Raw genomic sequence first — 26,913 nt, 5'->3', positions numbered from 1 at the left:
GACATGGATTTGCATGAACAACTACGGTTTAGTGATAATAGACGAAACGTTTCCCATGGGTCATTAACGACCCACTGAACGCGGAACGTGATCCGAATGCCCGACGAGTTATCTCAATCGTTAGATGCCTATTCCTGCATTATTCCAGAGTTTTATTTTTCTAAGATCGTTGATTAGGTGCCACGCGAAATAATTGCGCGTTTCGTCGACGCGTTTATAGGCTATTCTGCTCACTATGACGCAAAACGATCGGAACGAAGGGAGCCGTTTGAATGGGAATAACACCATAATCGCGGCAAAGCGCAGTTTACCGACGGCGAACTTGAAAGAATCCGCTTACAGGCGCGCCTCTCACAACTCACTTTCTTTCCTTGTGGTAATTGATAGCCCGTGCCATGAGAATTGCTACCATCGGCCGCAATGCCTTTCCCTTGCCGTCGAAGTAGTACGTCGCTATAGTTTGCAGCTCCTTCTGCGTGGTGTTCCTGATGAGTACCTGGAACAATAGCAAACGTAACCTTGACTTCGCCCGGTGAAACGGAATTCCCATTGTTATTAGGAAAAGCGTGAAGCGCTCGTCTACCATCCTCTAACCAAATTAACGCAGACTTTTGACGACTTTTCTGTTGAATCATAATGGAATTAAATGGAAGAACGAAAATTGTCGAATGAATTGGGCATACTTTAACTGTTTCAAGTACGATGGAAAAATTATTCGGTGCTTTTCTAAGTTAGACTCACCATTTATTTATAAAAAAAAAAAAAGAATATGCAACTTTTGCTCTTTCCTCCATCACAGATCTCAAGAGAGCACATTGTAAAACCAAACACATTTACTGATACTACAGTTATAAATAATTAAATGTGAAGGCAGAGAATTAATTTCTACACTGATATTCGTCAAGTATATCATACACTTGCACTTTGTTGGAAGGACAACGATAAACACAATTTGTGGGCTCCTGAAGTTCGTGTCTATGGATAAATTGTAATGACTAAGACTGCGAATATTTATGCATTCATAGGAAATTTGAATGTGCAAGAAACTACAAAATGCAAACAATATGCAAGAATATAAAAAAGATTGAAAGTAAAGTGCGTGTTGTAATATTTGGAGAATAAAATAAATTCCTATTTAGGTTCAATATTTGTAGGCAGATTCGCGAAGATTTTATTTTGCATAAAGATCCGCAGTCTAGTAATGACCATCAGTTTGAGACTTGGTGGACCTAGAAAGCTTTGGAGTCCTGCAAAGGAGTAGAATTAATTTCTACACTTACTATATTCGCGAAAGTATTATTTCGTTCCATCGTCAGCTGTAAACGCATCGAAGTAAACCCTCGAAAATGAAAAAGTTTGGAAGTTCAGAATATTTGACCAGCAGAATGACCAGAATGTTTCGAAGCCTATAAGAACAACTTTGAGAGACACTGGCCAGACTAATCAAAGTACCGTTCCACCTGACGCGTTCGTACGAATTAGAACACAACCGATATATTATTTCAATTCAATGCAGGCGTTACATATTTTATTCTAAACCAATTTACCGTCGACCGGCCGCGTATAGACAATGGCTGGCCATAAGACGATGATGATTCGGATACGTGACGAACGATCGTCGGTTGCAAGCGCGATAGAAGCAGGAACGACGGCTATGTGGACGTATCGTTTCGAATTCCACGCGTGACGCTGACTGAAAGTTCGTCCTGGAATTTGGCCAAAGTCGAAAGGAACCCGCTCGATCCTCGAGCTTACGTCAGAAACGCTTTCCGTATGGTCGCGTGATCGGAAGCCAAGATGTGGATGCAGGTGACTCGATTCAGTGTTATCTCAACTGTTCGTACGTTCACAGGGTATAGCATAAAATGTGAGAGCCACTGTAACGATTAGAAACACAAACTACGAAAAAAGTTCTCATAACCATGCGCCTTATTCGAGCTCGTTCCTTAGTGGTAGCCTTTTTTGTACTCCAGCTGGTTACCTTTATAGGAAGCATTCAAAATGGTAGCCGTCGAACCAAATGCGAGATATATTCCGTTACACTCTGAGAATTTTTTGTTTAATATGGAAGACTAGCAAGTTGAAGACGATTCTATCGAGTTATAAGTAATATTCATTTATTTCGTCGATTAAATTCATATTATTCTAAACGAAGTACATGTTGAAGTATACAGAAATATGTATATAAAAGTACGAAGACTGTGTGTCATTAATCTTTTTTAACGGCAAGGAATATTTAATATGTATATGTATAACTTGTTAGAACAATCGTGAATATTGCTTGTTGTTCTGGAAAATGAATGAAACATAGCCTAAGGTTACCTAATCCCAAGAATGATCTAGTACTCTACACAAACAGTAGAATCAGTCCTGCTACGTCAGCCTGCCACTAAGGATTACTGGAATAGAAAACTAGCTCAGAAACACAATCTAATAAAGAATGTACCAGCATGAATACATCAACATCATTTCTTGTCGTTAATTTTGACTCTATGTGAATCCCACGCGTCAAGGTACCCCCTATATATCGTTTACAACAACGCGATTAGATCAACGTTTCCCGAGCTGTGTTTTCTATGTTTAAAGAGTTCCACGCGGTGCACTAACAAGCAGAGGTCGTCAAGTGTGACGTTTACTTTTTAATGGGCTTCTATACAGTGATACAGCGCTTGTAATACCGAATCCAATATCTCTCCCTAGGAGTCCGAGGAAAGTAGAGCGAAACGAAAAGTCGCATTCTTTTTACGCATTAGAGTCAGCGAATTCAGAGTTAATTGTTAGATACAGAGTTATCTTGTGTTTCTAGAATATCATTTTCAAAAAGGTGAAAACTTGCTTTTGCTCCTCAATCTTCGAATATACAGCCAATCCGATAAATATTCGTACCTTCTGTGTCTATCGAAGAAGTTAAACTAAATTAACCAATAGTTTCGATATTACCAAATGAATTTTTCATTTATGTATACGAATAAGTATACAAAAATATGTATACGAATAAGCTTATACATGTATATATTTGTTTATATATCAACATACTTACACAAACATACACTTGGGAACATCGAACCTACTATTTAATTTACTGTATTTCGAAATATACACTATGATTTAATATTCACTACTTCAGAGTTATTGAAGGTGCCACGGATTCTGTTCATATTTAATAAAAACCGACATTTTAACATTCGTGTCGTTACATGTTTTCTGTAACACTAAAAGGTATGTTTCAGATATTAATTTAAACTCGTGGGGTTAGCTTAATACATTCGTTTTTAAATGAACGAACGAATGTCCATTGAAAAGAAATCCAAGTATAAGAATAATTCCTCGCAACTGAACTCTTGTATAGTTATCTGAAAGTCCGAGGGACTTCTCATAATTGCTGAAACAGGTCCACGTGTGTCATTCAATCTATTACCGCGACATTCCCGAGCTAATGAACCGAGGACGCTCGGTGCACCGATGACACGTAACGCGTTCCATGGTGCAACGAGAAAAGTGCTTTCTAAACGCGTTTGCACGCGCATACGCAAATACGATTGTAGTCGGGTGCGCGACCGTGAGTAAAAGTTCTACTCTCGGCCATATATGCGGACCGTGAAGTCGATGGCTGCTTTCGCTTAACGCGCCGCGAGCAACCATAACAAGAGGCGCCTCATCGTGAAAACGGCATTCCCCGCTATAAATATTTACAATTACGCGAACGACCATTGGCACGGAATCCAGAGACGAAACAAAAGAAGAAACAGAGGAAAATGAGAATTCCGGCGAGCAGAGGTCTCGCGACGCCTCGAGGTAATAACGAAAGCTTGGCTGTGACGCAAAGCGATGTGTTCGATTGGTATGGCTTCCAGCGAGGGTGTTGCACCTCGCAGCCTTTGCTTCCGGATCTGGTCCACCTCTTTCTGTTGAAACCTAACGGAACTACTTGGCGATTCGAGGCGAATCGGCGCGCGTTGCACCCGAAATGGCAGCAAGAAAGTGATTTCAACGAGTGGCTGGTAGCGCCCCGAAGCCACGTTGCAGTTAGTTGCTCTAGACTCGAACGCGAGGCATTAGGGGAATAGTTTCGTCGAGCTGAATTTTTTTGTGTACACTCTCGTTAAGCGTTGGAACTCGCTTGCACGTAATTCGATAATGATTTTATAAGAGAAGAGAGGAAATTATATTTCTCGATTGTTCTTTCTTGGTACTGGAAAAATGACATACTGGAAAACGTTGGCTAATTATACCGTACAGCAAGAAATGACAAGAAAACATATTACTTTTTTCCAATATCAAGAACGAGTATATCATCTATTACAAAGTATGCTGTCAGGCAAATGGTTGTTTCAAGGTGAAAAAAAATGACGCATGATTATGACTTCCAGCGAGTACCTTTCGAAATTCACGGCGAGAAACATCGGCATGCAGAATCAACTAGGAGTCTTCGGATAATTTTAGTAAAGTTATTTATTTAAACAATGTCAGAAGGCGTATCCTTTGTTATTAGAATCGTGAAGTACTGATTCGATTTGACGATGATTACTTTACATTTGTTTCTATGCGACAAGAAATTCAAGTTTACATTGATAAGCGTATGGATTAAAGAGTCGTTACTCTTTATAAATATATACCATAAATTGACGTAAAATTGTGTAGCATTCGCGGTTGGCAACACATCGCTATTACATAGCTTTCTTTCATTGCTACCTTTCGGCCACGTGACTACCCTGGATAGTTCCTGGTACGGAACTGTAAAAAGTACATGACACTTCTATTTACGGAATTCGCTTGCCACGTATTTCCACGTAATTGAACTGGTCCTTACGTGTAGAAATACACATTGCTTTGTAGAAAGTGTACAGGCGAAACGTCTGGTATGTAAAGTCAATTCGATACAAGACAGAGAAACGTTTCTGAGTTCGAAACGATGACGCTATTCTGCGAATCGCGAATATTACTTCATTGTGGATAAGATACTGACCTCTCGCACTTCCTCGTAGACACCTTTGAGGTCGTCCTCTGAGAGTCGATAAGGGTCGACTTGGTAATCGTGCAAGGATCCGGGTAACTGCGTTTGCATAGAACTCATCATCCTCGTCACATTCGTCCTGTAATCCAGCGTGCTCGTTCTACTCTGCAAGGAAAAAGGATGATTCATTATTAATAGAAACGATGAAACAAGGTAGAAAGTGGAATTTTTGAGCTATGACGAGACATTATAACTCAGAATTAAGTTCTTAAGATTTTATCGAATATTAGCTTATTAGTTACAGAATTCGACGTTTTGTTTATTATATTTATTTTCGAAAGATCGGTACAAGATTCATACTAATCGATAGCAACATTGATAATTATGTCAATGTAATACTTGTAATATTATATTGGTCATAGTTTAAGAGAGAATGTCAATCATTCCATTCAAATTCACTCGTCAATATTATTGTAACAAATGGATGCAAATAAAGTACCTCACACTACAAACCATGCACTAATAATATTAATTTTATCAACGTGTTGCGCGTATACAGTAAGTATATCCCGTCTGACCGCGGCGCACACTACTGTGTCGGTCTGGTCATAGACTGTCGTCCACTACTTCCTCCGTTGCGTCGCGGCTGACATATCATCGACTTTACTACTTGCAGGAAACGTGCAGCTGACTATTCGCGCATTGTGAAAGCTGCTATTCCAGAAATATTTCATTCACGCGAAAACCATAGAAGATTGTTTCTCAATTAACTCTGACGCGAGCTGTCGATGTCCATCACTGACTTCAAATTTTCCAAATGGGGGGTGTATATAATATTTGTGTAAATGAATAAAAGGAGACAGAGAAGCACAGACTCTATATCCACGAATTTAAGAAAACCCACTTCGAAGAAAAATAGAAATTGAAGAGTGTAAATAATAAATTGAAAACGTCTAGAAAGCTAATGGATTCGCGAGAAGTACCATTGAAATAATTTTCTCATTCGACACAGAATTGGAAGAGCAACTTTCAGTAGCATTAACAATGTATACGCACGTAACATCTGCTCTTTCTAACTATGCTTGGAAAGGTTTTCAATTATAAACAGACATTTGAATTCGCACAATGAAATATAACACACAGTATGCAATTGAAGATTACTTTAGTTGAGGTTACTTTGGCTTCGTTAAACCAGGACATAATATTTCTGTAAATTAATCAAAGAAAATGGAGAAACACAGACTCTGTATCAACGAATTGAAGAAAACCGATTTCGAAGAAAAATAGAAACTGAAATTGAAGAGTGTGAATAATAAATTGAAAAGTTCTAGGAAGCTAGAATACATACTTCTTGTAGGCAAAGATTTGCTACAGTATGTAACAGTTTGACCAAGCAATTCGAGTGGACTCGAACACATTCCATCTAGGGAATACTATTTCTGGCAAACAAAAGACTATACAATGCAGGTTTGACGATGTATGCCCAAGTTTGACCAAACAGTCCAGGTACATCGAAGTACATTTCTCCGTTTCGCGTCCTTCTAAGGAATAATACTTCTCACGAACAAAGCCTATCCTTCCCCGTTTGACGATGCATACCCAAGTTTGACCAAGCAGTACAGGTACGCTCCGAACATTTCCAGGGAAACCGTCGCGTCGCGATTCGGTGTCGATAAGCGTGAGACACGCGGAATACGCAATGGGAACGTTTCGCGAGGTGGCAACTGTTATTTACAAAATCCATCATTCCTATGACTGTTTACGTTTGGCGGGCACGTAATGGCTGGCCAACGTACGAGGCGAGTCTCTCTCCCAGTTGTCAACACTCGGGCACACGGATCCCGGTGCCAAGACGGCATTCTTTCCCCTCATGGCAGGTTTGCTCGCCGATGCTCACTTTCGTCATCGAAACTTGATTCTGATTCCCAGCGATTTCTTAGCATTCACCTCGCCGTCCGCGGCTGGGGACCCTCGCTTGCCAGTCACGGTTTCTTGCTGGCCGACGAGTGTGTGAGATCTATGGATTGGGCATGTCAGGATGCAGTAAATGGCACTATCGCCGTTTCACAAGTTCGCCTCTTTGCCGCGGATTAATTGAGGTCACGGCAGGCAAATAATGCGGCGTCTGAGTGGAAACGTTAGATACGACGAACGTGAGCGTCATCGAGAAGAAGCGTTCGACGTTCGGTAGGAAAATAAATATTTGCCAGAGAAGAAACCGATCTCGCGTGTCACTGGACGATGGTGACCTCGGTGTTTGGGTCTTTGCACCGCGCAAGTGAACGAAATCGCACCGCAGTTAGGGTCGTTCACTTTTAGGAGGTGTTCAATTTTCTTGGTAAAATTTTCGGAGTAGACGAGAACTGATTTCAGTATTTTTTTTTGTTATTTAATGACACAAGCTATTGGAAAATGACCAAGCATTCTTTGGTTGTCTGTAAAGTCTATATCGATTTTTGGTGGGTGGTACAGGTCTAAATATATCGGAATGGATCAAGACAACCATTGTACCTATGTAATTCAATAAATATACAGTCAGTCCCATAGATATTCGTACCCTATATATATCTATTGAAGAAATTTCCTTAAATTAAATGGCAGGTTCGATGTTCGATGTATATATAAATATATGCATGTATAAGCTTATTCATACATATATTTGTAATGAAAAATTCGTTTTGTAATACCAAACTATTATTTAATTTAGTCAAACTTAGACATATAGTTGAACGATAGAGTAGAGGGTACGAATACTTACAGGATTGGCTCTATATATCAAAATTTAAATGTGCATTTGAGTTGTTCTTAAAAATTGGCACGAACTTCCTGGACAACCCAATAGTAAATCTCAGAAGTTCGCGTCTCTCATCGTTTCGCTATTTAAACTAATGTGCGAAATACACCATTAAGCGTTACGAAATAATGTAATCGCCCCACTGTAAAGATGTAATTTTGTATTAAAAACAAACCCAATTTACGACACGAGCATACATATCCCATGATCTAATGCTTCGATAACGTCGAATATTTCAAAACCCTCGTCAACCTTGACACTGCTTGCTGACACCATCGCGATTACATGACATCATTGTCAATAAAACTCGATGTTTACATTCCTCGTAAATGTTTCTTACCCTCCTTCGTCTATTTCGCCAAGCTTTAAAAAAAAAAAATGACAGCCCACTCGATGTTTCTTAGAACATTGCAAGACTTTCAATCACCGCACTTTCGCAGAACACCTCGAGAGTCCTTGAGTTTCGCTCCTTGACTCTAGACACCTTGAAATGATTCGGATCCCGTAGTTAGTTACAGGTCTGGGAACCTTCCACCGTAACTTTGAAATTATTCACTCGCCGTAATTGCAGCTGTCTATTTTTCCCGCGTCTGTGTGTAATTACCGATAGATAACTGGCTTCGAACGCGAGTAAACAAGTGTAAGGGACGGCCCACCGAGATCTCGCGGCGATCAACGGCCGTTTAATAGCGGTGACGTGCGACGTCCAGGTTAACTTGAAACGGTCAGTATGTTCATGGGAGGACATGCAACATTGAGCAATGACCGTGTCCGATGTGTGTCCATGCGTGTCACGCCGATTTCCACGACGCTGTGTGTCCGCTTATTACATTCTTGGATAACTAGTTTAGTGGCAACAGGCAAGTTCACTACCCCACTTTTACCTCTCTCCATATCGCTGCCCCGTTACTCAAGGCCAGCGTACCCAAGAAAATAACGCATCAAACAAAAAGATCGACCGGTTGCACGCACGGGGCCCGGTTTCCGTTTTCCCGTCACACATTCGTATTCCACACGCGCAAACTGGACGTGCCATCGTAAATCACTTGTGCAAGACGAAGGACTACATTTAATTGTCCCCCAGAACCAGAAAATAGTTCTTCGTTGGTCTTCTTTAAGGGGGACGCTCTATCTTTCACGAATTTCGAAGCAACTTTCGTGATTTTTTTTTTGTGTGGATAAGGTATTTGACGTAAACTTTTGAAATTCGGTACGTTTATTTGTACATATATGTTCGAGATTCTCTAAAATTTGCAACTGCCTGAATGAATTTGGTTATAGAATAAACAAATTTTGTTTATCCGGCATAAACGAAAACACTCTTGACTTAGTTAAATTTTCGAGGCACACGATTGTAAAAGAAAAGTAACATTCAGAAGAACAGCGTCGACAACTTGCTCACGCGTTTTGACTTGCATATATTTCTCATTTCGCTTATTATACTTTCAGCGTTAGTTCATAGTATTGCCGCGTGAATGAGAAACTTTAAATAAAATAGTAAAGCTAAGTAGAAGCGTTTATTGGATTTTGTAATTTGTTTCGTGTAATTTGGTAGAGAGTTAAGCAACAAGAATATGAACAACAAAAACATCTATTTTTATCCCAGAAGAGTATCCTCTTAACCCTGATCGACTCTAAAGTTTCACACCCCATTGTTTACATTTTTGATCTTTGATTTAATTCTGTTATCGATACGTACCAACTGGATGCTTTCGCCAGAGATTAGTATCTTCTAGTATCGAGTTTCTCGAAGTTCTCTTTGCTAAGGCTCGCACAAAATAATCACCGATTCGGTAATTCGTCTGTCGGTTAGGTGAGTGGGATGACGTCGAAGAATGTGAAAGTACGTTAATCGTTTGGAGGTGCCATAACGTGTCACCAATGACGTATTTACGCACTGTCGATAATCATGCCAACAGTGACGCCTCCACGTGTTTCTGTGACGGTTAATTTGGAGAATGGCACTTGGTAAGTGATTCTCGTTATGGCTGCCAAGTAAAAATAAACGTGGACTTCGAGTCTCGACTTTTAATTGCAGTACGACATTCCAACAATTTTTGGAAAATAAAAATCTCTGTGTATTCGAGGTAAAAGTTGGCCATCGTCAAGGGTGGTGAAACGATTATGAAATTCCCCCCACCCCTGGGAAGAGGTATATCACGTGCGTAACGGTTAACTCGCGTAACTCCGAAGTCGATGGTAATGAAACCCTCGTTCCATACGTCGGAACTTTCGTGAATTCTTTTAATAAAATTCCTGTCATTTCCAAATAGGAAACCTTGATGCAAATGAACGCTATTTCAGACGTATTCACATACGAAAAGGATTCCAGATAAACCCGTATACGATTCTAAGAGCCTCGATGACGATTTAGATCCGTTACAAAATTTTTACATTTTACATCGCTTTTAGGAATCATGCATATTTATGTTCGACTTTCCAGGATTCTTTCGCGTCACTTTGTATTATTTCGTTCCAGACACTTTCTTCGAGAATTTTTCACAAGCAACAAATTTAACTTAATTTTTCTTTTGTACGGTTAATGGTTAATTACGAAGACGAATTAGTTCGATAATTACTAGGTCGAAGACATATAAATAAAATCGATCTGTTCGCCAATTATTTCTCACGTTTAACGGCTGCATAACCGTCGCACTTTACATCAGCAAAAGCGAGACATTCCTTCCTCTACTTATTAGTCGTTCAAACAGGTTTTCTGAAAAAGGTCTGTTTAAAAAGTTAATTAGGTTGTCCCAGAAAAGATTACGCGTTACAGTTTCCTTGCTTCTTGGTTACTTTGAATTGTCTACGTAAACAGTTAGCATTACGAACATGGTTTACTTTGCTTTTTTTCATTGATCTATTTTAAGAAAGTTCTGCATAGCTTAGATAGGAAGTACAATACTAACCACAAAACTTGTATGTAGCGTGACATGGAATACGAGTACATTGTACACATAATTATTATGTAAATTTTCTTCTTAAAATTCACTGCTAGAGAACAGAAACATACAGCTAAAAAATTGTCCTACATTACTCATATGTACCAAGAAATATCCAAGAAGAAAAGCAAACATCACACCTTGATTATTCAAATAAAAATCCAGTCGATCTCAGACTACTAACGCTAAAGAACTTCGCATGGATTTACTTTTTTATCTCGTTACTCAAGACTACTCTTGTACGCAGTTAGTATGTAACACTATATATCTATTTGCTACCTGAATTAGTTGCAACGAGTTAAAAGTGAATTCATTTCAATTGCGAAGGACTTTTACGACTAATAATTACTGGGTTTTATCGAAGTGGCATTCTACTTCAATTGGTAACTAGATCTCGGTTAGCAATTAGCTAGGGATCATTTTTTCTAGACTCCACATTTTCCTTGCTCCACAAACATGCGTGTTATTTCATAATTATGGTTTACAGCTTCGTGTTCTGGCTACCGGCGAGGAAATGTAGCTCGAAAGGAGAAGGAATCGCGTGGAGTTAAAGACGACCGATCGAATTCTTCGGCCATCCGTTTCTTATAGATAATTTATTCGGTGTAAAAGTCAAGGATCAGCCACGTGTTTAGGATTTCGAGAATAGAAACGGAGACACACCTTGGGCAACACGTGGTACGAATGTAATTTCGCGGGTCCACTTCGATGCCTTCGGCTAATGACCTGTGGATTTTCTTAATTTACGACCGGCCGAGGTATCCAGAAATATGATAATTTCTGTTTCAGGCGAGCGGTGACAGAAAAAGCACTGGTTACACTTCGAATTCACAGCGTCATCTTAGAAGGATGAACGTATTTTTCACCCTGAAAGTTATGCGATTATAATTTTTTAGTTGTGCCTTTATAAGAGTGAAGATTTGGTAACAGTTGAATGATTGAGAAAATATTTTTACAATGAGAAAAGCGAGGGTTTATTATTCAGATATTTACCAATAGGAAAAAGTGTTTATATATTTTACGATAACATTTTTCATTTCATCGTCAGGACAATTTATCGATAAGTAGTATTATCTTTGCATACATTCAAACACAACCAGAAACATTCTGCATTTTTCAGCACTAACGACACTCCTCTCTTTTTCGTAATTTCTACATATTTATATTATAATTCAAGCCTTCCATCCTGAAAAGGTCATGAACATTGTCCAAATCTCGAAATAAAATAAAAAGATTTCGTCTCTAATTAATGTAAAATTAATCCAAGATCCAAAGATTACCTCCTGCTCTGTAAATTACAGCTAGTCATACCCGCGTGATATTTAACTCGTTTCATTTAATAATTTGTGGACACATGAAAAGGTTCATAGATTAAATGAATGGAACGTGGAATGTTTATTTCAAAAACATTCTTGCTAGCCTTTAATTATTATATTTTTGGGGAATTAACAGTCGATTCACGTTGGTATTGTTGATGCAATTTAAGAATAATATAGAGCCTTGACGGTGTTAATTTTATACCGAACGGACATGATTAACACTCGTTAATATTCATTGTTGTTTCGGGGAAGGGACGAGACGTTAATTACAATTAGCGGCGATGTGGCTTCGAGAATGGAATGCACGTAAAGTCAGATGAAAATCGAGATACGAGTGAAACTTTTATCGATGATCGTTTGAGCGAAATCGACCGGAAATTAATGTTAAGGTGAAACCTTGAGTATATGTACACGTACGTATAAATAAATCTGTAAGGGTAAGTATTATTGTGCTTTAATACCAGAGACGACTTACAGACAGAACGTATTTTATTGAAATAGTAGGGCATAGAAACACATCAAAGGTCGAATTAATAATACTATACAAAAATATAATATATTAATTTTTTGTACTTGAACTACATTTCTGGAAATTTGCACAATTCAAAAAATTGTCCGCCTTGTACTAAAAAATACATAAATGTATGATAATACGAAAACGAATTATTTGTCCTAGGAGATAAGGTGGCAGATAAGATTGCCAGAAAATCACCATTTGCACTTCGTCAAAACAGAAATCTGTGTCTTCATTCGACGACTCTACAAAAATACAAACATCCCAAGACGTTCAGTATTTTTTACTTCGTTTCTTATGAATACTTCATAAAACTTCGTCCATCTTCATTGCTAGCCCCGCGCAACTATTGATATTTCCATTAACAACAGTTACTGTCTTTCATATCGAGGGCCGCTCGTCAAACACGATTGTTTAAGGCGCACGTACCATTGTGAAACTGTTTAAGGAACATTTTTTAATGGCATCTTCTTTTTTTTTTTTTAAACTGGACAAGAACTTCTTACGGCGATCATCTGAAGAAATGCGTACGATGGATGGCGTAAGATTGCATGTCTCTGGTGGAAGTGCCTTCTGTCGCAAGACCATTCTTAACTCGCACCTGCGCTCACTGTTTGAAAGGAACTGTAAGAAGCGCGAAAAAAATCATACAAATCACTCGAATCCCTCTCGCGTGCTCGTTGAATATTTATCGTTGCAAATATTCGCGGACTAGCTCGAATGTGCACAAATCGAAGGATGATAATGTTTCGTACACAAGCAAACTATTATTCACTTTACGTTTAGGCTCACTAGAATCTACTGATGTTAGAATTGATTTTCCTGCATTAATATACGCGCGGAATATGAAAAACGTACATAACTATATTATCATATTGGCGAAAACATCTCGGTCGTTGAATAAACATTGAAAATAAAAGCAACGGTTTGGGTTTAATAATCTCACCGTTTAGAAACACAATTCTCGAGTGTCCGCTACTGTTTAGTTAAACAGCGTGCGCCGTAATTTACGTTCGTAACAGGTAAATTAAAATCAAAGCGCAATCAGCCGTATCTGAGATAGATACAATCGACGCTTTTAATATTTTTCTAGCTCGCCTACGTTGCTTAGGAAATCGCGTCGACATTTCAAATACAGAAAACTGAAATGGAGAAAGAAAAACGTCGTAACACTTTTGATGTCCGAGCAATAATCTGTTTGTAGCGTATTAGACAAACGCACGTGCGCGGATTTAAGGACGGTTGATTAACCACGGGAGCCAGGTATTAGAATGTTTTGCATTTATTAAATCCAGCGACTCGTACGCAAAATAACAAAGCAGTACTACGGGATAAAATTTGTTTTCTGCATTTTTTATTGCTCTAAAAGATTGTTCCCATATGCTTACTTTTGTGTGTGTTATAGATACACTTGAATAATAGGAGCGGGGAAGAAAATGTTTACAAAAAAATGCATTGGAAGAATTGTGAATAACAGTGAAAGTAATCTTGCAGGAAATGTATATTTTTATGTATATTTTAATGTATATTTTAAATTAATTGAGAGTACCGTGTTATACAACACATGATGGTTAGTGTTATCACATTTCATAAATTCTTGTCAGGAAACTTCTTCGTTAACGTATAAATGTTTACGAAGAAACTTTTTTCACTACGAACGAGAAATCGCATATAAAACATACCGTGAAACCGTACAGAAAATAGAATTACCACTAACGAGGTTTACGTGTTTTTTTTTATCCTAACTCGGAAGAACACACTCGCCGTTAATTAATAGCACTTTCATCGAAACAAAACACAAGGAAGAATTTAATTAACCGATGGACGATAATCAACGCTTGGGAATTTTGAACTAAAAAAAAAAAAAAAAAAAAAAAAAAAATTCACGTTTCACTGCGGATCGATACGCTATAATCAGTCGAGCAACGCTCGTTCGTACGAGCTGTCCACGTTGGCGTCGTTGCATCACTGTGATTTTGCGTTACTTGCTTATAACCGGGGCACGGGGGTCTGGGTGGAGCGGGGTCGTCTTAAATCGAATATATGTAGCCAGTTCGGCCTTTTTGTAAAAGGAGAAAGTGAGGTTACATGGCCTGTTCGTTCGACGCCGCGAGGTGGATTGTGGCAACCCGACAACCTGATCGACAATGGCGTAAACTTGGCCAAGAATAGTTGTCACAACTATCCGCAGGGACCTGCGGATGCGGTAACCAGTGGTCGTTTCGATCATCGATACCAAATCAAATATGAATACGAAATTGCTCGTTTCTGACGAAAAGATGATTGCGCAAGCATCGGACGTACTGTACAGGGCGTTTTGAAATTGTGAGACGAGTTTAGTAATGGAAATTTCTCGTTTAAAGGATTTTTCGTTTATAGTGAAACTATTTTTCCTGGGAGACGGCTAATATTTCGATGAGAGAAGTTTCTTTATCGTTGAATATTAATCGATAGATTTCTAGACTCGTGCGTGTCTATTAGTATGTGTCGTACTAAAAGTATTAAAAATAATAAGGAGACAACTATTTGCGAAAAAAAAAACTGTTAAATAGACAAATTCTCGCGTAACATCTGAATTTCAAGCTATCCTGACAAAAAAATCATGCTGACCTCCCAATATTTCGTGAATCGCGGAAATGAAAGACCTTGTCGTAATTATTTACTTTCGACCGTTGAATTTTTGTTAATTAATTCGCATTCCAACGCGAGATTCCATCCTCTTCGAGAAGCTATTCGCGAATACGATGACTAGCGAAATTAATTAAAACATCGAATGTTGCCTATTCACGGAATTGAATATGCCGTTAATAGAAGATTATGCAAAAGGGAATGGAAGAAACTACCAACAGCGATGGAAGCGAGCTGGCTCGAAGTTCATAAATATTCTCTGGCCGGTCAAACTAAACGCTAGAAATTAATTTTCACCGGCGATCGATGCAATCCCCTTTTCAAATGAGGATCACGTATTTATTGTCGCGCATGTACATGCGCATTTTTCCTGAACGCGCGAAAGATTTGCGTTGCGACACATTCTTTATCCAGTTGAACGGAATAGCGATTCCTCGATTAGCGATTAAACGTTGAACAGTTGCATCACGGGCGTGACGAATCGGTTGAAAACGAGATAAAAATAGAATCGCATTTAATGTAAACCGTCGTCCACCGGGTTGCCTACCTCAAAAATTACCTGGTGGTCCTCGCGACTGGGTCAATACGGGACGTTACTCAACGAGTACCACGAATATTGCATATATCACGAGGACAGGTCGACTTCAGGTGAGATTTTGGCCCAAAGCTGTACCAATGAGAAATCTTCAGGAGATACTAAATGTTAAAAGTCGAGAGAACTGAGGGAACAATCTTTTTCGTTGAATTTCACTTTTTCTAAAGCTTATTGAGAAGAGAAACAATTATGGAGCAATATAGAACAAAATTGATTAACTCTTTGCGAAGGGCGTATATATATATATATATATATATACACCCTCGAGAAACGGGCTCAGAGAAATGTCTGTATTCGTGAAATCAATTTCTAAAAAATATCAGCTTATAGGGGTCGATGAGACGAAACTTTTTTATATTTACTGTTTATTCATAGAACGCTTAGTTTCGGAAATAAAAATTGAAAAGTTAGGTATTTGTTGGAAAACTTGAATTTCAGGAAAAAGGTCTTCTAAGTTTTCAAGTTTTATTTTTGAAACTAAACGTCCTATGAATAAACTGTAAATATAAAAAAATTCCGTCTTATCACTCCCTATAAGGCGATATTGTTTTTAAATTCACACCTCTACGCCTTTTAGAATTTTCAACAAAAATCGTCCCGCGGTCAAAGGGTTAAGTGTGGGACACCCTTTAGATGAACCAAACAAAGGTTGGTTGAACTTGACGACCCTAATAATCTCCGCTGCGTGAATAACTATGTCACAGCATTTGGAAAACGATCGTACTTGAAATTACTCGAAACCTGTTATTAATATATTACACAGTTCTATGACCTCCAAATATAGAATAGATTAGATCAAGGTAGTTGATCCAGGGGACAGGATTTACGCTCAACTGCGTAACATTTTATTAATTTGTTTTCAGAAGTGATTGCTGAAAACGACGATAGTTGACACGCTAACTAATCTATTATACATGCACTTTATTGCACGCCCGATCAGTTATGAGAGGTATGTTGACATATTTCAAGATGATGACAAGTTCAATCTCGAACCTCGAAAGACATGTACGGGTCTTCCAAGGCAACGCTTCTCAATCCTCTTTGGCTCCTGAGATTTATTTAACTCAATGACTCTCGTGTAATTTAATCCAAAATTAGATTAATAACATATTTTCACTTCTGCGGATGCATTCGTTTTCTCTTCTTCTACGATACTGGATTTCATAACGATTAGATCGAATCGAACGAAAACAAGCAAACGAAATTGGTTCTTGCACTCGTGTTTTATAAAATCGAAGAAAAATAGTGTCGAAGAAATTTGTACAAGAAACAGTGTAGGGAGCGCAAGAAAGGAAATTCATTTTTGCCGAGTTGCGAAGAGCAAGCATTCTTCGACACTTGAACCGTGTCGTTGCCAAATCTTCGGAATACAAGCAGTCGCGCCTGTTTGCCTAGCAGAAACACTTTCACTCCTTTGCAGAAGAATGTCTCCAAGAAACAACGATAAACGTTCACGAACGAAAACGTAAAATTCTGCCTTGTCCTCTCATTTCCAATTACGATTACCTAATCCCGATTCCTAACGGAGTTGTATAACGGAGTTAGTAGATTATGCTGTCGGTATAGTTGCTATACTTTTCCTAAAAGAATGAACAAAAAATAACATTGGTCGAATCACATTTTTCATCTTCAATTTTTGTAAAGAAAAATATCTGATGAGAGTATAAGTCAAATTTTTATGGAATTTTTATGGAATGTTTAATACATTTTGTCCTCACATTTCTACAATCTTTTATCCTGTACTATATCAAAGTATTGAAAACGCAAGAAAATTCTTAAACAAATTTGCTGCATCCAACAGAATTGTTGATATCGCCAAACAAAGTTGTTCACATATCCTCTGTATACCTACTCATCTACTCATTCTTATTCATCGTTACAAACATAATTACGTTCATACGACTCAGTCACTTAAACAAATCTTCAATCCATCTGACATGCATTCATCAACGTCCTATCAATCATAGTCTAAAACCATGAACCTTGTACTCTACTAAAAATCAGTATAAAATGTATAAATTAATCATAAAACACGATTAACATGTAAGACGATGTGAAAGCAATACAAAGACTGAGTAGCACCTTCGCCCTCGTATACTTCAAACTATGTAATAAATATAATAAATATGTATTTATATCGAACATGATACAAGGGCTTATGGACCAGCGATGGTTCGAGCCATTTTTCTGTTACTGATAAAACAAAACAAAAATACTACACATCATCGACAAATTGTAAACAAAGACAGGATGCGTATGATATCGATACCTGGCCGAACTTCCACGTGAACAACGAGTACAACTGCACCAATCAACGCGGCTGCGCGTTCTCGAAGAACGATATCGAATGTCAGGAGTCGCCGCGGTGGGGAAAATACACTTTCTCCGAGGGCTTCGGACGACCCACATTTTGGAATCACTCGCCACGTTCATGGATGCTGATGACCGTTGGAGAACGTTCCCCAGCTGTACTCCAGCGGCTAAGCGAAATTAATCCGTCCGAGGGAATCAAGGTCGCTCTCACGAGCGTACGCGAGCATTTTCGCGCGTTTACCAAAGTTCGACGTTCGTTTCCAGCTAGGAAAATTATACTTATTACAGGCGGACGTTTCAACAGTCTAATCGAGTCGTTAATCGCCAGTAATTATTATAATTGTGAATTAATTACGAGATCGACAATTAAATAACGAAGGACGAACAGATCGATGAACGTTGTCAGCGTCATTATCATTATCAATTATAGGTCTATCTCTCAATCTCATTCAATCTCATTCAATCTCACTCGACCAGTTTCCTCTCGCGGCGTTGTTGTTTCGGAAAAAAATTCAATTAGAAAGTAATCGTGGTAATTATTTATTTATGGGGAGATACGTGATCCGAAGGGGCAGTTGGGTCGGCTCGATGGCGATCGGAAGACCATCGATCAGCTGCGAAGAGGATAACACCGCGAACTGCTGGAATAATCAAGGTCAACGCGCATTCCTCGACAACTTTCCACGAGCGTTTTATCGTGGCCAACAATCGTCGTCCACTTTTCCTTCTCCGAACAGGCCAACCAATAAGTGGCACGACGTCGACGATGAATGGACGCAAACAAAGAGTACACGGATGACTACTAGATGGTGCCATTAAATTTCTTTTTATTTTCCTCGATGCCGCGAAAATAAGTCACTTTCTAGCGCGTAATGTCTCGTGAAGGGTGCGACCGATCGCGATCACAAAGGATCCACGTGAAAAGTTCGCTAATTGGTATCTTAAGAAGAAAAAAAAAAAAAAAAAAATTGACGTCACGCGGAAAGAAAGTGTACGCGAACCAGAAACGTGTTTTTGACACGCATAAACTCGGGAGAAGGAAAGTGAAATGCCAAAGCGCGGGACAAAGGGGGTCACAGGTGTTCCATTCACCGAAAGGGCCGACTGTCGACATCCTTGACCCGAAATTCTGGTCTCACTAGGGCAGAAAGGTCTCTGACCAGCCTTATGTCGGGGTTTCGATCATTGCTTTTCTGACAATACGTCTGAGGAAAGGTGCATCTCGGTGGGGGGCCCCGTGGATAGGTGGAAAGAAAGTTTCATGCAGCTCCAAGGAGGGAGGAAGATAAATGGTAACGAGTGCTCGAGAGGAATCCGAAGAGTGTCGTCAAGAAACTCGATGGCTCTTTTTACACCATGGGGTTAACAAGCATTTCTCCGAGAAATTATGAAAATATTCCAGCACACGATACAATAAAGGTGACAAAACAGAAATAGTCTAATAGTGATCGATCGAAACGAAAATTGGCTTGATCTTCATGTTCTGTTAATTAATGTTTGACTATGGTTTAATAGCTTGGTGTTTATTTATGGGGAATGAAAATGCTTCCTCGCGGACGGCTGGGAGACATTACATCAATAAATTAGGCTTGATACGTCCATAAACGTTTCGTTTATGAGCTCTTGAAGCAAGTTTCTTGTTTTTAAAAACGGTAGAAAAAACAGAAACTCGAGTGGTCTGTTGCATTTTAATGTCTTTTCAACTAGGAATATAATCTCCATGATGTGACACGAACGCCTAATCCACCGTGACTGAGTAAGGATTTACAAGCAACAAGTGCGAAGATTATAAAGATCATATCAAGAGCAAAGAACGTATTCGTATATTTTGTGTCGGTGATTATCCTTCCTCGTGTCTTGCCAATTAAACGCCATTTAAGAAACTGTAATCCAATAGTCCTCTTAAAATGAATGTAAAAATTCTAAACAGATTTCACGATACAATTATCTTTCAAAAAATTGCATTTACTCCGACTTAATTTAATAGTACGATTTATTTTACTTTTATTATTATAGATTTCTAATATCGAAGACGTACATTTGAATCAAAAAACCTCACGAAACGAATGCTGGAATATTCGCAAGCTTCAATTTATATAGCTTATATTTCGAAGAGAGCTCGCGTGATTCAATTATTCACCTGTCATCGCAGCAAATAATGCTGGGAACGTCTAAAGCGAGAACACAAAGGTGTTTAATGAGTGAGGTGGCGAACGAAAGATTCCAGTAGTAATGGTAAACTAACATATGTCCGATCTTTATCGGATTCTACTACTTCCGCGACACTTTCAACACATTTACAAACGCCACGAGAAGGGACACGGCACGGGAAAGCGGCGTACGTGTCGAAATTGACGCACACACATACGGCTATGAATAAACTTCCGACGACCTTGGCATATCAGAAGAAATCCCCTTTCACGAAGAAGTCGAAGAGGCTAGGAAATAACGCGCGCCCGGCGGTTTTCAGCGAGAAATTCAAATTCAATATTCCAGTCGCGCGGATTTAATTCATTCGCGAACGTAACGAACATATACAAACGAGGCGGGACCTCGGTTACACGGAATCCGATTTTACCGTTTCACGATTACTCGACACGTTCATTCTGTGCGTCGAAAATATCCGAGTGGCTCCCGAAATAGATGCAGAACGAGGAATCGAATTTATTTGCACGAGCAAACGGGTGCTTCCTTTGCGCTGTTGGATCGCCCTGTCTGATGTTCGAAACATTAACTGTGGGAAGTGTATGATACTCCAAAAATGAAAGTTACGGGATGATAATGTGTGCGAAGACACGCGCAAGGAAAGTGAATGCATCGATGTTGCTGGAAGTAGGTTATCAAGAGGAACATCCGCTTTTTGCGTCATTGATGCATCTAAATTTTCTTATGTTCGCACATTATCACTGCGCTATTAGATGATAGCAGCGAATTTTTATACGTTTGTTCAACTTTGTTCGACGGAAGATAAAAATTAATACACGATGTACGTCTTCGTTGTTTTTTTTTTTTTAATATTTCATTCTTTCATGTTTTATTTGGAATATTTCAGGGTTTATCTAGTGGCGCCAAAAACTTAAACAGAGGCGAGTTATTAGATAGTCGAACGTGGGTACGCGGCACGTAATCATATTCAACTTTTACCATGATTCGGATTTGGGTATCGAGGGCATCTGCACGCCATTGCCGCGTCGGAGAAACCGCTCCGTTTCATAGTGGCCACAGGAAGGAACGATACGCTGTTTCTTCGGTGCAGTCGTTGCACTGTACAACGTGATCCGGAAATAAGACACGAATTCTCTACCTAAATTCGAAGACGTTCCATGGTTCTACTTCAGGAATGGGGGACCATTGACTCTTTGAAGTTAGGTGGGTTAAAAACTATCCCATCTTTTGCTTAGCTTTACTATTTTATTTAAAGTTTTTCATCTATCAGACAATATTATGAAATGTATACAAGTCAAAACCCGTTAGGAAGTTGTTGACATTGCATTTCTGCGTAGCTTGAATTTTATTTTTCTTTTATAATCGCGTGCCACAAAGAGTTAACCCATTCACTGCCAACTACGAGACGTCTCTTAGTTCCAGTTGATTGCAATTATTCAAGAGATAATTTTATATCTTTTTGAGTCACGAACTCCTGGCAAAAGAAGATCGTAAATTTTCTTTTTAAGATAACAAATTTAATACCACTTTTTATCATCAAAATAATAAACCGCATTACACATTTGTATTAAATCTTGGCGGCCAAGGCGAAACGCTTTAAATTTGCTTGACAGTGAATGGGTTAAAAAATTGCCAGTACGGTGATACCGGAACCCAATCGTGAATGATTGACTAAAACAGCACCGATAACCTAAGAATTCGGATCGCGTTAGGAGCACCCCTCTACCTATTTCGCAAATCCCACGTTCCATCGCAAAAATCGGCTAACAAAAGCGTTACAATAACAGACAAGCCAGTCCAGTCTCGTTTTTATTTCCCAAGGAACGTGACGAGGTCTGCCAAGAGGAGTTTTACCATCGGAATATCAAAATGTCGCAGATTCGCGCTCGTGGGGAAAAACAGCACTCGGGGAATCACGTCGGGAAACGCATCCACGGAATGCGAACAACCACCTGCGGAATTAATCGAGGTGATAAACCGAAGGGGAGCCTTGCGATCCTTCTAGCCAACCACTCGGGGAGTTCATCTTTCCCTCTCGTCCCTCCCACACAGCCCTTGAAGGAATGGTATTTCTGGACATACCGCACGAATTGACGAGACAGGACGTGACAGAGAACACCTTGGACCTTGGATGGCATGTCACTGTACGACTACGAATGAGAATTCGTCGTCGATCGCGTATGCGCGATGCGGCGTCTCCTTCAACGCCTCTGTATACCGAACGGATCACTTGCCGGCGTTTTGCATTTCAAAAAAATGCGGAAGAGTCTGCGGGGGTAGGACTGGACGATATCAAGGAGGAGCAGTTTTTCTTTTTCAGGCTGACGGAAGCGTGGCCGAGCGCCGAACAAAAGACGATGACCAGTCGGAGAGTCCTCCGAGACTTGGAGGATCCTGATGGTCGTCGTCTCCGTTAACCTCTACAGGCATCGTTGTAGACATAAGTATCGATATATCAGTCGTTCACTACACAAATCGATTGACTCCACTTTTCCAAAAATCTTAAATTTAATTCTCCAAGCATTTGGTATAGTCATAACTTTTTACATTTATAACAGCTTCCATGAATGATAAAGATTAACGTCACTAAACGACAAAATTTGTTGGCCATTAAATAATAAATAATTTATTTCAGAGGCCATTTCATCGTATTTCTCAACTCTTTGTTTCATGGAGTTAATCGATTTGTAGAATGAACGGTTCATATACTGTAAAAGATACGTTTAATTAATAACCCCTTTGAAAAAATTAACGTAATAAAAATTAACATTAGACATAAGGACAGGATTGACTCTCACACAAATCTCTTGGCAATGCTATTCCAACATAACCAGAATATTAAAATCCAAATACTATTTCAACCAAATCATTTTTAAATCATTTTTAAATCATTTTTAAATCATTTTTAAATAGGTACAAATATTAAGAGAACATTTAAGAAGACAATAGAAAATGTTGATCTCTGCGTTAATAAACTGAGATACGGTGCAGTTAAGTGTGGCCGGAAATGAAGATTAGATTAAGAGAAACACGTGTACACTATCTCCACCTCTTCCGCAAAGTTCATTGATTCCTTTTTTGTCCATTCGATTGGATCACTTGAATTTCCAAGAATCCTTCTTTGCCCTGGAACCCGCCAGACATCCTAAATCACGAGACCGTGCAAAAAATTGCAATCAAATTTATATATTAGACGTGTCGCATCATTAAGATGCTATAATATCCGTGTCGTATACAAAATCTACTGTGAAGAAGCTTGTGAGTTTGTTTTTTACGTTCTCGTATAAATGAAATATGTTAAGTTTTTGCGATGTGAAAAAAAGAAAACGAAAATTGGGATTCTGGTTCCAGATTACGGGTGCAGGAGGTGCACGACCTGAACTCCTCGGATCGAACAAGTCACGGAGGATCTAAAATAAGGATCACGGAACCTTCAAAAAACGTTCGAAGACTATTTCTATGCGGTCAATGGGATGCTGAAATGTCGCAGAGACGCCTATTGAATGAGACTGTCGATTCGAGCGTTCTCATCGTACGATTTTAAAGAATCCGAACGATTGTTGATCGTTGAGGACCCTTCGTAATCTCGACACGATCATGCCATTATCCTCCCGTTATGTTCGTGGGATATTGGAACCAAGATGAGTGGCGAATTTTGGCAGACTCGATTGCATAAGGTTGGAATGAATGACCGTTGTTTGTGGCAATAAAAAAAATCGATCAGATAGCCCGACTGGTTGTCCGTTATTGGCGATAAAATTATTCAGGAGCGATGTGAAAGACGGCGCGAAAGAATCTCGCGATTTCTTGGCGGCGAAATTATTCCACGAATGGAAAGCCATTTATTCAATGATTGGTTAATAAGGGAACTGAGAGCACGCTTACGATGATATCTCATTTATTGCAAAACATACTGTTATATTTCTAACGATATATTATCACGAGTATTAAAGCTTTCGGAATTAAAAAAAAAAGGTATGTATGTTTATCAATATTTTATAGATTAACTCCACTTTTTGAAAAATCTTGAATTTAAGTGCCAAAGCACTCGGTACAGTCATAACTTTTTATATTTGTAATAACTTTCCCGAAAAGAACTTTTTCCAATATTTATTTTAATTTATATTATAAAGGGAATTTAAAAAAATAATGTACATTATTTCATCGCATTTGTCAACTTTTTGTTTTATGGAGTTAATCAATTTATGAAATGAACGGCTCATTTGTACGAGAGTTCCATCGACAAGATAAAATATGATTCGATCATCCACTGTAGTTTAAGAGGTAGAATTGGAGTATAACAGCGATGGTTGATAGAGAACTCGAAGAATTATTCATAAATTCATAGAATTCAGGAGACACCTACCTGAAGAGACTCTACAAGAGATCTGACGCCACCTCGAGATGCTTGCTCGATTTCTTAAGCGAAAAAAAATAACACCAACGACTCGTACGGAGAATAATGATGCACCAGGGGAACGCAATTGCATCGTGCGCGTTATGTAAAAATCGCACAGTTAATCGATCCTCGGAAGATAGGCGCATACCATAACAGTATTTAACAATCTCGACAATGCCGCGTGCGTCTGATTGATATGCCAGCGTTACGCGTCGTGGTTTGTCAGCTTCATCATTCGCGACGCGCGACAACGAAATCAGAGACAACCGTGTTCATTCATGCAGCCAACGTTTCAATTGACGCACTACGAACCCGTGGATGATTCACAAACACTCCCTGAATGGAGAACCTATCACGTACCGATCTCTTTTCGACACTAATATCCTCGTAACGGTAGACCGAAGATTTTTTGGACGGGTAACACGCCTGTAGAGTGATTATATTATTTTGCTGTTCGAAGAGGACTGAATTCGATACGAGCACATTTTGCAAAACGGGAGTTGCCCTTAACTTCTTCAGAGATATCAGCGCATACGTGTACATTCAATTTTTGACTTATTGTATATAAAGTGACATGGAAGTAAGTAATCGTCAAAGTGATAAAAAAAATATGTGCAAATATATTTCTCAGTAATAAGGCAAGCAATGCAGTCACACAACTGATAGATGGCACATGTCGATATCAATTTGAATTTCGATTTATTTTAATCGAAATAATTCATCCCTAATTAGTAAATTTTCTAGTAAAGGAACTGTAACCTTATTAGAGAGTTACGAGTAACCAGTTATCGATTAATTAGAAGGTATCAGAGAAAATTAGTTAGCAAGTTCCGGCTGCTAATTATTCAATTGATTTAGTAATCTCGTATCGATTCTTAAACGTTTTCGCATGGAATTAACGTCGGGAGACATTAATTATGACTCGATCAGGTCCTTTAACTCGATTACTGTAACATTAATACCGGTTTCTCGCAGACGAGTAGAGAAGCAGTGTCACGTTCCTCTGCACATCGCGGCCGTTCTCTTCAATTATGCCCCTACCCATAGGTCAACCTCAAAGCTTACGTTCATGTAAATTACACCTCGATCGCGAATGACGATCTACAGTAAATAATTCTCGCTACCCAACATTTCACTGATGGCCTCGCCGAGCAATCATCGTACATTGTTGGTCAGTGAATCAGAATTTCATTAAAGAGACTTCTATCGTCTCTCAAATTACTCTTATCCAACACCATATCGATTCTCTATTTCTAGCGTTCGGGCAATTACCCTTCATTACGTAGATTATTGATCGAATGATAAAGAAGACTGAACAGCGCGAAGCTTGCCTATACAAGATGTGACGAGTTAATCCAAACCGTTTGGTTAGCAACTGTATATTATTCTACCTCATTGGATAGATTATTGATCATGCAATTGCAAGTGACGAGGTTAGTGATCATGATTGCAGAGTCCTTCGAGCAATATTTCGAAAGCACGTATTTCTGGGTATAACATGGCGAATACAGAGATATTTAATCGACGATTATTATGTCATGGTAAAAACAAAGGAGTTTTTCAATTTTCAGGAAACATTTCTTGTTCGATATTTAATTAATGAAAATTGTTGAATTTATCTTATCGATATGAAAGGCGCGTTTAACATGCTCGAGGATATCAAGTACTGATCGAATTTAAAATATGCGGCAGCGAGTGAGTTCAACGCCTGCACTGTAGTGCCGGCAATACTCAAGGCTGAGACTATTCGCTATAAGTACGCAATGTATTATAATTAACTTTTATTCCTTCGTGTATCCATGTTTCAAAGTAGTCAATATTTATATCTTGAAAAGTAGGCAGCACAATGTTTCCAGTTACTAAAATTATTCAGCATTGATAATCGACCGAAAGGTGATTGTTTCATTCATAGTCCCTCGAAACGATGTTTCACCTTAACACACAAAAAAAAGAAACCTCAGGGGTAATCCAACTCTGTTGTACACCAACGAGCAATTTGATAATGTTCGTCCGGCAGTTATCTAAGAGACGTGGACGTCACTCGTGCAGACGCAGTGGACGTTGATCTCTTCGTCGCCTACACCGCGTCTCGAGCAAAAACAAGAAGGGAAAGGTGTGTTAAACGGTGCAGAAGTCTCGAGGAGCTAGTAAATCGATGACTTTAATTTCACACTGTTTCGCACGTTGTGTGTATTGTTTCTATACCGCGAATTTTACGCTCGCCGACGAAAAAACCCGATTGCGTAACCGACGATGTAGAAAAGTAATTCGGTGTTCTGCGTTAACTAA

At 39.0% G+C, this 26,913-nt stretch overlaps 1 protein-coding gene across 2 annotated transcripts in view; it reads right to left on the bottom strand.

The window, feature by feature from the left end:
* LOC128875759 (all trans-polyprenyl-diphosphate synthase PDSS1) overlaps positions 1-26,913 on the bottom strand; it is a 43,184-nt gene that overhangs the window by 10,105 nt on the left and 6,166 nt on the right. Inside the window, exons 2-3 of one of the 2 annotated variants that reach the window (XM_054121619.1) lie at positions 4,967-5,119; positions 363-496 (exon numbers count right to left, since the gene is read on the bottom strand). In XM_054121619.1, coding sequence (XP_053977594.1) covers positions 363-496; positions 4,967-5,119 — 287 coding nt within the window. The remainder of the gene's footprint in view (positions 1-362; positions 497-4,966; positions 5,120-26,913) is intronic. The other variant, XM_054121621.1, reaches the window with a different exon arrangement.

The sequence above is a fragment of the Hylaeus volcanicus genome, chromosome 4, assembly GCF_026283585.1.
Source record: "Hylaeus volcanicus isolate JK05 chromosome 4, UHH_iyHylVolc1.0_haploid, whole genome shotgun sequence".
Taxonomy (NCBI): Eukaryota; Metazoa; Arthropoda; class Insecta; order Hymenoptera; family Colletidae; genus Hylaeus; species Hylaeus volcanicus.
This window is presented reverse-complemented; position numbering and strand designations above follow the sequence as displayed.